This window comes from Mobula birostris, chromosome 20 (assembly GCF_030028105.1).
Source record: "Mobula birostris isolate sMobBir1 chromosome 20, sMobBir1.hap1, whole genome shotgun sequence".
Taxonomy (NCBI): Eukaryota; Metazoa; Chordata; class Chondrichthyes; order Myliobatiformes; family Myliobatidae; genus Mobula; species Mobula birostris.
Window position 1 is genome coordinate 25,106,721 of NC_092389.1, and position 12,969 is coordinate 25,119,689.

General features: G+C 39.0%; 1 protein-coding gene across 5 annotated transcripts in view; it reads right to left on the bottom strand.

Moving 5' to 3' along the window:
* Positions 1-1,220: 1,220 nt before the first annotated feature.
* The window catches only part of LOC140185103 (endothelial cell-selective adhesion molecule-like), a 138,777-nt gene continuing 127,028 nt past the window's right edge, over positions 1,221-12,969 (bottom strand). For all 5 annotated transcript variants that reach the window (XM_072238365.1, XM_072238361.1, XM_072238362.1 and 2 more), the window contains 3 exons: positions 12,525-12,647; positions 11,767-11,908; positions 1,221-10,145 (listed from right to left, as the gene is read on the bottom strand). In XM_072238365.1, coding sequence (XP_072094466.1) covers positions 9,761-10,145; positions 11,767-11,908; positions 12,525-12,647 — 650 coding nt within the window. In that variant the 3' untranslated portion in view covers positions 1,221-9,760. The remainder of the gene's footprint in view (positions 10,146-11,766; positions 11,909-12,524; positions 12,648-12,969) is intronic.

The following is a 12,969-nucleotide window of genomic DNA, read 5'->3' on the forward strand; positions in this document are numbered from 1 at the left end:
TTTGCATTTGCTTGAACTTGGCAAGTCCTCACAATGTTCAGCAGCATAAATACAATTTCCAAATTATTTAAAGACTGAAAAGCTACTAAGTATTAACTTTATGACAAGATTATAATGGGCCAGGAGTAGGCCACTTGGGCTTGTTTTGATATTGTTGTGTTGTTGCTGTTGTTCTGCTGAACATTGTAGGCATGCTATTGCCGTTGGAATGTGTGGCAACATCTGCGGGCTGCCCACAGCACATGCTTAAGTTGTAACACAAATGACACACTTCACTGTGTTTTGATGTGCGTGTCATAAAGAAATCTGAATCTGAATCTACATAGATCCTTCAAGTCTGCCTTGCCACTCAACATATTCACGGTTCATCTACACTGGCCTCGACTCCTCGTCTATGCCCTAGACCTCAACTCTCCAATCTTTCTAAAGAGTAGCTACCTCTACATTGCTTCTAATAATCTGGGGTGGAAAATTCCTGAGATTCCATGATAAGTTTTTGAATGACTGGTACCTTGTGTTGTAATTACTGCCCATCAGTTAAGAACCCACCTCTGTGTAAAATGTCCTAGAGTTATTTTGCAAGGAAAATTAGGACTTTAGTTTTATATCATTAATTAAATACCCAGAGCTTGACATCAGGTGTTCCCAACCTTTTTTTATGCCATGGCCCCCCGGCCATGAACCGAGGGGGTCCGTGGACCCTAGGTTTGGGAACCCCTGCAAAAATGGAGATTCGCCCATGGCTATTGTGGTCTCACATTTGTTCTAATATCCAAAAGAGAAAAAAACTATGGTGGATCAAGGATTCCGCCCATCCAGAGTTTCTACTGTTCCCCCTTTCTCGCTCTCAAATAGTTTGAGGTGTGTGTTCAGTGATTTAGTATGTTCAATGATTCAACCATGTAATAGTTTTACCAGATGAACTGGAAACCCTGCTTGTACACCAGTAAGCAGTTGGCATGGTGAAATTAGAACCATAGATTTCTGACACACATGAATGTCATTTGACTCATACTGCTTGTTGCCATTGTAGTTAATGATGAGGCAGTAGGCAAGAAGAGAAGTATCAATGATACAGTTTCCTAGAAATATGATTCATCTCCCAATTAGTTGAAGACCTGAGCAATGGTTCTGAAATCTGAGAGGAAATACCAGTCTACAGTAGATAGTGGAGGTGGGATATTTTCTTGATCTCAACTCCAAAAAATACAATAAAAATCTTATTGGCATGTAGTTCAGAGTTTATTAATATAGACTGAACAAATAATCCAACCCGCGAATAAAATTCCAAAAATATGTTGATACAAATCATTCTTATCCATTTCTAGAGAAGCCTGGTAATGTCAGAATAACAAAGATGCATCCCCGTTGACTTCAGCCAGGTTGATCTAAAGCGTTTTCCATTAAATACAAGTATCAATACAAAAACAAAACTATTGATAAAAGCAAAATTACAATTTGTAACACTCATTGCATGCAGTGTGAGGTAAAATCCATCCTTATCATATGTAATAATGTCATCAGGTATCAGTGTAAGCAGAGTGCATCAGATGTCTATCACTGTTCTGTGGTCAGCCTCAGGCTAAGAGTGTCATCCACGGACTTGTTGTGCAAGGTTAGTCTTTCCCATCGAACTACCGTGGCATTCCACAACCCACTCTGTTTGAGCTGTACATATCATAAAGTTAGCCAGTCTGTTTGATTTAAAAAATGTTAGTCAGTGAACCTACAGTAAATAGTCCTTTGGCTTCTTACAATTGTGGGACACGTCTTCTTTGATTCCTTGATTCCCTCACTTTTGAAACTTGGCACAATACATTCACATTAATTTACTTTATCCCTTTTCAAATTATCCTGTACCACAGATTTCAGTCCTTGGTTTACAATTAAAATTGTTGTAAAAATTTTAGTCAAGACCAAAGGAGCAGTCTTACAGAAACAAGACTCTGTCTGGCAGGGTCACAAGTAGGTTTCCTGCCTGTTTTATTTGTCTGGGATTAAGATAGCAATTATATTAAAGTAATAAGTCCCTGGTCCTGTGGTACTAACAAACAAAAAAACATTGCTGAACAATTTCTAAAATGAATGATCTTACGATGAGCAATAAACATTACAACTTTTTACTGGAAAGCACAGTGATGTACAAAATTAACACAGTATGAGGCTACTGTATCTGAATTAAAAGTCTTTCTCCAGGAATTTGGAGATATCCTGTCCCTCAGTACAGGTGGATACTCCACTCTGGGTACTGTACATAGACCACTCATTTAAAAAATACTTTTTCTTGTCGATTTGTACCTAATCTCTGCTAGCATAGGAAATGAATGACAGCTTCCTGGAATCAGTCAAGCACATTCAAAGGATTCAAAATGACATAGGTGATGAGTATTTGTGGAATGTGATTATCACTAAAGTTAGTAAGTAAAACAGGGGCCACGTCATCTATTAGATTATGTAGGTAGTTGAAAGGAAAAGGAATGTAAAGATCTAGGAAATGTGGGAAGAGGAAAAGCATGAAGTTTCAGAGAGCTAGCCCATGTTAAAGACAAAACCACAACCATGGACTAATTTAGGCAACAGATGTCTCCAAAGTAACTTCCATGTATGTAACTATAAGCACAAAGAGAAGTGAACTGTTCCACTCCACCAAGGCATATAACCCCGAAAATCATCTACTATTATATTGTCTTTAATTTCCAAATGCAAGAAAGCTCAAGCTCAGGATTGAAGAAAACAAAAGTTCTGTTGAATTTACTATTAACAATTTGTAGGAAATCATTACTCATCACATTATCTGCAGACATCTGCAGTTTGCAATATTTACATACTTCTCTCCCCTTCACTATACCTGAAGATTCAAGACTCCCTATGCCTCACTATCCTCAGTATCAGCAGTGATGTGCTAAATGGACAACAAAACTCTTCCCACCCAGTTAATTTTGTTTCCTAATAGGCTGAAAGGATAGTGGAATCTGATGCAACAGAACATTTAGAAAGTAACTTGTTTACACAGTACAATTAAATGGGAAGAATTAAATGCAGCCTTCTGAATAGAGAGCGAGCAGCTCTTCCAAAAGGTATGATGGGTCCTGAGATCTTCTCTAAACTGTAAGACTCCATCATTTAAATTTAGAAGTGACAATTTTGATGGATCTCATGGTCTCTAGAGACTCTTGTTCTTCATTATCCTAAGGTTCTGCTTTAGTAAAAAGCAATCTTCAGAACTCTAGGGAATATGCTCTCTGCCTAACCAACCGTCAACTGAAATGCAGTCTTACTTAACTAGACAGCAAAGTATTAGTCCTTCACAGTCACATTTAGTTCCTGCCCCTGTTAGAGACAGCAAACCATGCTACGATAATGTCTTTACATATTAATGTTTAATGGCTTTGCATGTTAATGAGTGAGTATATTAACACAGGTTGTTGGCGTCACATCTAGTAAGGACTTTTCATCCTATTAAATAGGGATTATCCTACCAAATAGGGATTATCCTCCTATTGGAATCATACAGACCATTTAGTACTCATTATCTATCTTGCAAGAGTTAGTTAAAATAAATGTACAATATTCCAAATTCTCATAATCACTCCTCTTATCAAAAAATGTGTGCAGAGTGAACACATGTAGAATACTGAAATGTCCTTATCTCAGAATCAGACCAAAATGCTTTTCAAGTCTTTCCTTAATGTGCATGTTTTTTGGGTTGAGTTCAGTTTCTGAAGCCAACATTATACGCAAGCTGTATACACATATCTTAAAGTTAAACTTAAGCCCAAAAGAGCTACACATTTTAAACAAGTGATGGTATTTAGTAATTCAGATTTTCAATAAATTCTAATATCAGAGAGGAAAACATCAAATCATTCATTTTATCGAAGTGCGTCCTAACTCTACATCTTCAGCTGTTGGGAAACCTGTATTAATGTTCAACTCCATAAGTTATAAATGGTTGATGACAAGATAAAGCTGGAAATCAGGAGACTCTTATAATTGTATTGTCCTTGGAGCCTGCTTCATAGCCATGTAGAATTAAAAGGGAATTTCCTGCAATATGTTGAAGTTTGTACCTGTGAAGACATTCGTATGTCTTGGGGAGGTGAATCAATAACATATATTTATATCGACAGGGTAAAGACTCTATTCTCGTCAAGAAGAGGCAAATAAGGAGATTAATTTATTTGGATTCAGCGCAGAATAGGCCCTTCTGGCCCTTTGAGCCACACCACCCAGCATGCCACCGATTTAATCCTGGCCTAATCACAGGATAATTTACAATGACCTACCAACGGGTATGTCTTTGGACTGTGGGAGGAAACCGAAGCACCCAGGGAAAATGTAGGAAGAACATACAAACTCCTTACAGGCAGTGGTAGGAATTGAAGTCGGGTCTCCTGCACTGTAAAGCGTAGCGTTAACCACTACGCCACCATGCCACTCTTGAAGGAAAGGATTCTAAACATGAAGATTTTCATTGATTTAAGGAAGCCGAGACAATTTTCATTTGTACAAGTGCTAAGCTGAAGACATTGATTTTAGCAAGCCGAGATATTTTAATTTCTTATATAATATAAATTCTGAAAGTTAGGTGGAATCAGATGTAACTGAATATTTTGAAAGAAGCTTGGACATCTAATCAAATGGGAAGATTTACAAGATTGTGGATACAGAGCATGAAGAGCACTTTCAAAAGAGACAAATTACCACAGGAGTGTTGTGAAGGCTTTGAAAAGGAAGCAGAAGGGGTTCTTTAGGATGTTGCTTGGAATGAAGTCTATTAGATACAAGGAGAGTTTGGACAAACCTGTGCTGTTTTCTGTGGAGCATCACAGGCTGAGCGATGACATGATAGGAGTATATAAAATTATGAGAGGCATTGCAACACATACAAAATGCAGGACTGATGAAAGGTCTCTCTTGATTTCCAGCATCTGTAGAATCTTTTGTGTTTATGAGAGGCATAGATAGGATGGATAGACAGAGACTTCCTCGCACGTTGGAAATTTCAAATGCTGGAGGGCATTGTAGTATAGCAGTTAGTGCATCGCTTTACAGAACCAGCAAACACCGATCCGGGTTCAATTCCTGCCGGTGTCTGTAAGGAATTTGTACATACACCCTGTGACCGTGTGGGGTTCCAGTTTCCTCCCCTACTCCAAGGATGTATGGGTTAGGGTTAGTCAACTGTGGGCATGCAAAGTTGGCACTGGAAGCATGCTGGCACAGGTGGGTTGCCCCCAGCACATCTTCACATCCTCAGATTGTCCTGGTCATTGACGCATATCAGCGCATTACACTGTATGTTTCCATGTTGCGATGTATATGTGACAAACAGAGATAGCCTTTAACATGAGAGAAAGTTTAAAGAAGAGTTGAAATGCTTGTTTTTAAACACAGGAAGTGGTAGGTGCCAGAAACACACTGCCACGGATTGGAAGCAGACACAATATTAACATTTAGGAGGCATTTAGACAAACACATGAACAGACAGGAAACTGGCAGGCGGCTGGGATTAGTCTAATTTGGCATGATGGTTGGTGCATATGTATGGTGTACTGTTCTACCTTCTAACGAAGGCATAGAATATGAAGTGCTGCTCCTCCAGTTTGCCTCACCCTGGTAGTGGACGAACCGAAGAACAGACAATATGGGAATGGGAAAGGGAATTAAAATGGTTAGCAATCAGGATGTCCCACGTTGACCTACATTATTTCAATGATTATACTTAACCACATCACCTTTCAGCTTGGAAATTGTGTACTTAAGAAGCTGGAGCATGAAATGATGTTAATATTGGGAAAACTATAGAGATTATACATCTGAATTTCAGATCTACACAGACACTGGACAAGGGTTGTGCTCTCCTTTGAAAGACGGGATTACCTCAGAGTGGACCTTGGGATATCCGAACAAAGATGCTGATGATAGAGCAACACATGGAGGAACTCAGCAGGATAGGCAGCATCTATAGAGAGGAATAATTAGTCAACATTTTTCTGCTCCCCACCTTCCCCATTCTATTCTTATCCCTTCTCTTCTTCTCACCTGCCCACTACCTCCAGCTGGTACCCCCCCCCCTTCTCTTTCTCCCATGGTCTACTGCCCTCTCCAATCAGATTCTATCATCTCCCAGCTTCTCATTTCATCCCCCACCCATGTCTCTAGCTTCTGACAGATCCTAACCCGTGACTTCATGAAAACATTCCTTATTTAACAAAAAAAGTTTTTAGAATTACTGGGAGCCTAGGGGAAATGGGAAATAGCAAGCCAAAAACATTCTAAAGGACAAATTAGATACCATGTAAAACACAATTATAAGTAATAAACAATTTCCAAACATACTGTAAATGCATAATTATTTTAAGATATTATTTGTTTGGCTAGGAAGCAAATCCCCATTGACTAGAAAAGCTGAGGAAATGCAGGAGATAAGCATCAGTACTGACACACTTTATACCCTTGTCCTGTCATTAGCAAGAGATCAATGTGGCAATGTTCCTTAAATCTCAAGGCTTTCTCTAGTGGAAATCAGCTGAAAGGAATAAGTGCAGCATTGGGACAAATGGGTTTATGTATGCAAGTCTTCTGTCAGGTTGACTTACACAGCCAAAATGCTAGAGGAACTCAGCCAGTCAGGCAGAATCAATGGAGAGGAATAAACAGTTGACTCTTTGGATTGAGACCCTATCTCAAGTCCTGAAACATTAGAGACCACAGATGCTGGAAATGTGGATCAACAGAAATAAAATGCTGGAGGAACTCAATGGGTCTGGCATCATCTGTGGAGGGAAATGAACTGTCAATATTCCAGGCTAAGACCCGTTAACAGGACTGGAAAGAGAGGGAATGGAACCCTGCCATGACCATAACTGTAGCACCTTCCAATAAAGATCAATGCACACATATTACACAAATATTCAACATATGAACACCATATTTATGAAAGGTTTTCAAGGCACAGTATTTATCCTGCAGTCCTGAGATCTCTGGAGTGGTTCCCGGGATGAAGAGGACGCAGCATCAGGTCTTAAGACTATTTACTTTCCTAATCGCTTGCTGTGCACGGATGTTTACTTTCTCTGTTTCAAGTAAGAATGCTCCAACTCCATCTGAATCTCAATACTTACTAATCTCAATAAAACTTACTTCCCACCAAGCTTTGTATCATTGGGTTGTTCACAATAGTTTTCTAAATGGCTTAGGCCCAAGGATCGATCCTTGAAGGAATTAGCTACTTTCACATTGCTATATTGTAATTGACCTTATTCTCTTAACCCTCTTTCCATTAACCAGTCCTTGCTTATATATTACCCAACTCCCATGAGTCTTGTGTAGTAGTAGCAGGCAGCCGTCGATCCCAGGGGATCATGGGTTTGCACCACTGGTGGACTGTGTCCAGGCGGGAAGATTTGAAGAACTGGCTGTTGCCCATGCAGCGGGCTCCCCCTCTCCACATCACTAATGTAGTCCAAGGGAAGGGCAAGCGCCGATACAGCTTGGCACTAGTGTCATCGCAGAGGTTGCCAGAGTGAAGTTGTAAACAACATCAAACTGCCTTAGGGACCCCGGCTCCAAATTTCTTCCTCAAGGTTTACTCCCGAAGCCTTTCCCGTGGGCGAGTATGGCTGCAAGGCAGCAGAGACTTGTGTAATAACCAATTATTGGCACATTAACAAAGTACTTTCCAAAAATTTGTTGGTTGTACCCTATTAGTTTCATCCTCAAACAATGGGTAGATTTGCCTACTCAATTACTTTTTCCATAATGGCGAGCTGATTCTGAATAATATATTGATTGCCGAAGTGCCAGGAACCCACCTTAATAATGGATTCTGGTGTTAGTGTTCTCCCTTTGGTGATGTTAGACTAACTTGTTTATTACTCTCCATTGTTGTTCTCTCTCCTTCCTTGAGCATTTGCTGCCTTCCAATGCATGGGGCGAACCCTGAGTTTGGTGAATTGGGAAGAAACAAAATCAACATAGCTGCTGTCTGTGTACTTAAACTCTTTGGATGTATGACATCAAGACTAATGAATTTGTTGTTCGTAATTTGATTTTTTTTCTTTTCTAATATTTATTATGTTATATTTCTCAGTCTCGTCAGACTTCTGATCCCCCATCCCACCCCCTGCCACAACGATAAATTCTGTGCATTTTACAATGAATGCAATATATTTGCTTTAGTGTTTCTGCCATTTCCTTATTCCCTGTTGTCATTTTTCCTGCATCTGCCTTTTAATGTTAGCTTATGCTAATGACTTTCTGTTTATGTATTTGGTTTATTTTATTCTAATTAATTTACCATCAAGTTCTGTTTTCTTCCTCTTATCTATTTCTTGGTTCATCCATGGATGATGCTTAAAATGTTCCCATTTATATAATTTTCCAGTGTTGCTTTGTTATTCCTTGTAGAAACACATTCATTAAGAAATGTCAGTTATTTCTTTAACTGTCACTGCATTTCCTGAGTAATGGCAGATAAGCAATTTGCTATTCCAAACATCTCAAAATACTTTGTTTAATTGGACTAGCAGGGTCTACTATGCACTCTGCTTATACCAGATATTATATTTTCCAGCACAGACTGCGGTGTAGCTGAATAATTAAGTTCATGAAAACTTACATGAACCAGCAAGGTAGTCCCAAGCCACAAGATGAAGCGTGACCAGTGATCCACATTCCATGACTTTCTCGAGACTGATGTCAATACTCTTCCATTTCATGCCCCGATTCCCAAAATTTATACCTCCCTCTGAAGGCAGCCAATGCAGTTGAAACAGGCTGCTCTCCACATTCAGATGGTTAAACCTCACAAGTGAGAACAGTACATCAATTAGTCCTCAAATTGACTCTACTATTCATTTTGGTCTGAACCCAACCCCACTTTGCAACTACAATTGACTAAACTCTGTTTTAAAAGATCAATTGCCCCAATGTAGAGAGGTATTTCCTGATTCATACACCTTTGTATATCAAAGAACTTCCCAATTTGGTTCAACAGTGAAATTATATTGCCTTGTTCTCAATTTCTACTGCAAGAAATAGCTTTTCCTTTAACTGTACTGTAGGGTCTTCAACCCATTTTTTTAATCGCTTTGATCTAATCATCTCTCAGCCTTCTACAGCCAATGATGGCTTCAACCCAAAGATAAGTGGCACTGACAAGTGCATTAGATCCTGGTTGTCATGCTGTTAGTTCATAACATAGGACGAGAGAAATAATGTTACAAAGGAGAAAATGTTAACTGACTCAAAGAAAGAGATATTATGATGTAAAGCAGTAGCCACGTCTTTCTTGTGTTAAACCAGTCTGAATTTCTCCTCATTGAGTGCACTTTTTCAGTACCTTTTATGGGCAGAGCTAAAATTGTGAACAAATTTTCTTTAAAACAAGCTATATATTGAATTGAGATGTTTTGGGATTACTAGTTAGGTGTCAGGATAAGATGAGAACAACCGGAACCAGAGCTAAGATTATAAAGATTCAGACTTGAGAAACTATTTTGTTTGAAATGTTAGTAGAATAACAAGGTAAAAATGTCCTCCTGCTCATCAATCGACTGAATGCTTTACTCCTGGATTCTTTAGATTATTAGTTGCAAAATTTTCAAAAAACAGTTGTAAGACTTCACATCATAGTTTACAATCTACAAATGTTTGTATATTGTACTGTAACATTTCTCCACAAATAGCTTTTATCTGAATCCTGTTCTTTGGTAATCAGAGGAAAATTACTCAGCATTTCCATGCCAGGCTGCTCCTAGACCAGAGATCCGACTTGACTCTGGGCTGGCACCATCACTGGCACAGCCCCCATTCTGGCAAGATTGGATGAAGTCATCGAGGGCAGTGCGGGTTCCTGTTTTGGTGCCTGCAGCTGAGCTCTATTATCCCTAGCTGAAGGACTAGAGCGGTGAGAATTGACTGTCATTGCGTAATCTGATTTTTGGGGATGCTTTGGCTGGTTGCAACTTCCAGTGCTGCCAGCATCCAATGCAGTGATAGTTGAAGCAGCGTATGATGGTGGCTTGTTGGGGTAGGGTTTGTAGCTACGCATTGTGCTATTCGCAGATGACAGGGTGCCATTTTTGGAGATAAGGTCATTCTTAATCCATACGTTTCCAACTGGTGACTGGGCGTCCTCTCTGTGAACAAAACAAATGATAATCAAAATCAGTTGTAACACTCCAGGTATAAAGCAGAGGATCATTTCCTCTGAATCATTTGCTTTCATAAAAGCTAACTATAAGATGCCATGCTTACCTGTCTGGATGGAACAAGGTGAACAAGTATCACATATTATATAGAGCTTCCCTCGTATCTTATGATCACCGGGGTTTCTCATTTACTTTTGCCCAATGTGAAATTACTCTATGTCAATACCCCTTGGCTCATTTTAATCTAATATGTGGGTTTCCACTATAAAACTGACTTAAGTTTGACTCTGATAAAGTTGGTGAGATAATGCCAAGGAGCATGTGTGTGTACACACACACACACACACACACACACACACACACACACACACACACACACACACACACACACACACACCATGCTTTGTCAAATTCTTCAGAAACAAAGGCAATGGTTTTCTCAGGAAATTTGGGATCAGTCCAATTCCTGGATTAGAGGGTTGTTAATTTTCAGGCTGTTCTGCAAATCAACTAAATATAAGTCAGGTCTTTTTCACAGACTAGGTCAAAACATAAGAAAACCAAAAGGATGTCTCTAGGCTACTTTTGTTTGTTTTAAGATAGCAGTTTAAGAACTTCATGGGTTTAGTCTCAGAAGTTAGGCAGCTCACAATGCTCTCAGTCATAACAGCCAATCAAAATCAGCACAGGATGAGCTCATGGGTCAAATCGTGAACAGAGCCAGCAGTCTCTTTACCTCTCTCTGTGTCACAAAATTAAGGCTTGTTGGCTTGTTATAAGTACCCGACATTGAGTCAATTAGAAGAGTACGACTATAAGATCATAAGATAGTAAAATTTGCCCCATACCCATTCCACTATCACGACCATATTTTATACGTTTAGCTAAATGGCAGAATTAGCTGCATTCTCAGTTTTTTGACACCAACATTGATTTTCAGGGGCATTGATCTTATGATCCATTCAAGAGGAATAAAAAGGAATTTGCAACATTCCTAACGTCTTGCCTCACTCTCAAGCTACAAAGAAATCCCTTCAAAAAAAAAACAAACAATAGTAATATCAAAATCAAATATAAACAATAAAGCCGCCAGGCTCAACAAGCAGGTTCAGTTCATCTGAGTCATAACTCAATTTAGTTGAATTGTCTCAGAATCTCATTCAGATGTGAATACCTGTAATGCATTTTTTGTCCACATTGGATAGATGTTAGCAACTGTGATACAGCCACTGTACCAGAATTAAAGCCCCAATTTTTTCTTTGCAGAACATAGAATAAATGTCATGTGAATCTTTTATTTGTAACCATGTTATTATTAATACATCAGAGGTTAAAATGGATGGCAAGCTCACTGCGAAATACCCTGACGTGTATGAATGGATCAACAAATGTTTTAAACACTGTAATGTGTGCAGAGATCTGCAATCTTTAATAATTGAAATTAGAATAGCTAAATAACTGAACACATTTACCATCTTTTTTTTTAAACTCTATATCAATTTTTTTTTCTCATGAGCCTTTTGTGAATTTCCCAATTAGTAGAAAATGCTGCTTCTGTTTCTTATAAATCCTTGGCACCAGTGAACTTTGTGGAGAATCAACTTCTTACTTTATCTCATTGGCTAGATTTTCCTCCTTTTCTGGTGCCCTCTTGCTTCGATAGGTGCAGCAGAAAATAATGATAGCGACCAGCAAGCATATTCCAAGGAGTGCCCCAATCACAGCCCCAGCGATGACCCATGCATTATTGGCTATGGAAAGGAGAAGCAAACTGAAGATGAATCATTTCTGCGTGAAAACATTCAAATTTCAAAAGAAAACAAGAGGAACCGGTTTCAATATGTTGAAAATTGGATTTGTACCTGGGAATTCTGTGAATACAAGAAGCATGCAAATGACTGTCTGCAATGTTATTCTGTGAATCGTGACTTTCCCAATTATACTTGCTACCCAGTGTTGCTAGGCGTTGTGTTTCTTACCCTGACACTACAGTTACCCAGCCTTGGGGAGTAGTGGGAGCTGAGGAGTGGGGATGGGAGGAATGATATTCTTAATCACTGCAACGTGATGGGTAAGATTCTATCCTAAACCCTCCAGATTCCTTCATGGAGCACTAACTATTATGTCATTAAATCTCTGGATTTTTTTTTGGGGGGGGGGTCAAGGATGGGGATTGAAGGACTCTGCCAAAAAATGTAGAATTGTGTTTAAACATAACATACTGTGTATATGAATGAATGGATTACATGACCAAAAGGGGGAAACTGCCACGTCTACAGAATTGAACACCAACATTCGTGGATAAGGATCAATTAAACAATAGTTTCTCTGGGATCCAACATCGAGACCACTAACTTCTGTACTTACAAGTTATCACCTCCATCTGTATAGAGCATGATGCATTCCCCGCTAAATTTATGGATGAGCAAGTGTACAATCCAGACATCTCCTTGGTGAGGTTCCTCAATATTAGAGTTCCCATTTGGGAATCTAGAAAATAAATATTTCATTAAGAAATTCAAAACAGAATTGAAATTCCAAGTCTTCAATCCACTGTATTAAGTCATAAATGCATCTCAATTGCCATTTCCTTCATGTTCACTATAATTAGATCAGAAAAAAACTTCTTTGCTATTTAGTCACTTTCAGTCTAAAGTCTACAATATGAAATTCTGCCTTGAAGTGAAGTGCTTCTATTGAAGTCCATGGAAATTATCTATCTTGGCCATAACCTGGTTAAGCACCACCTCCTTGCCAAATCATTCTGGTAGGATATAGGCCAATTTAAAGGGGCAGCATATCTTGAAGTGAT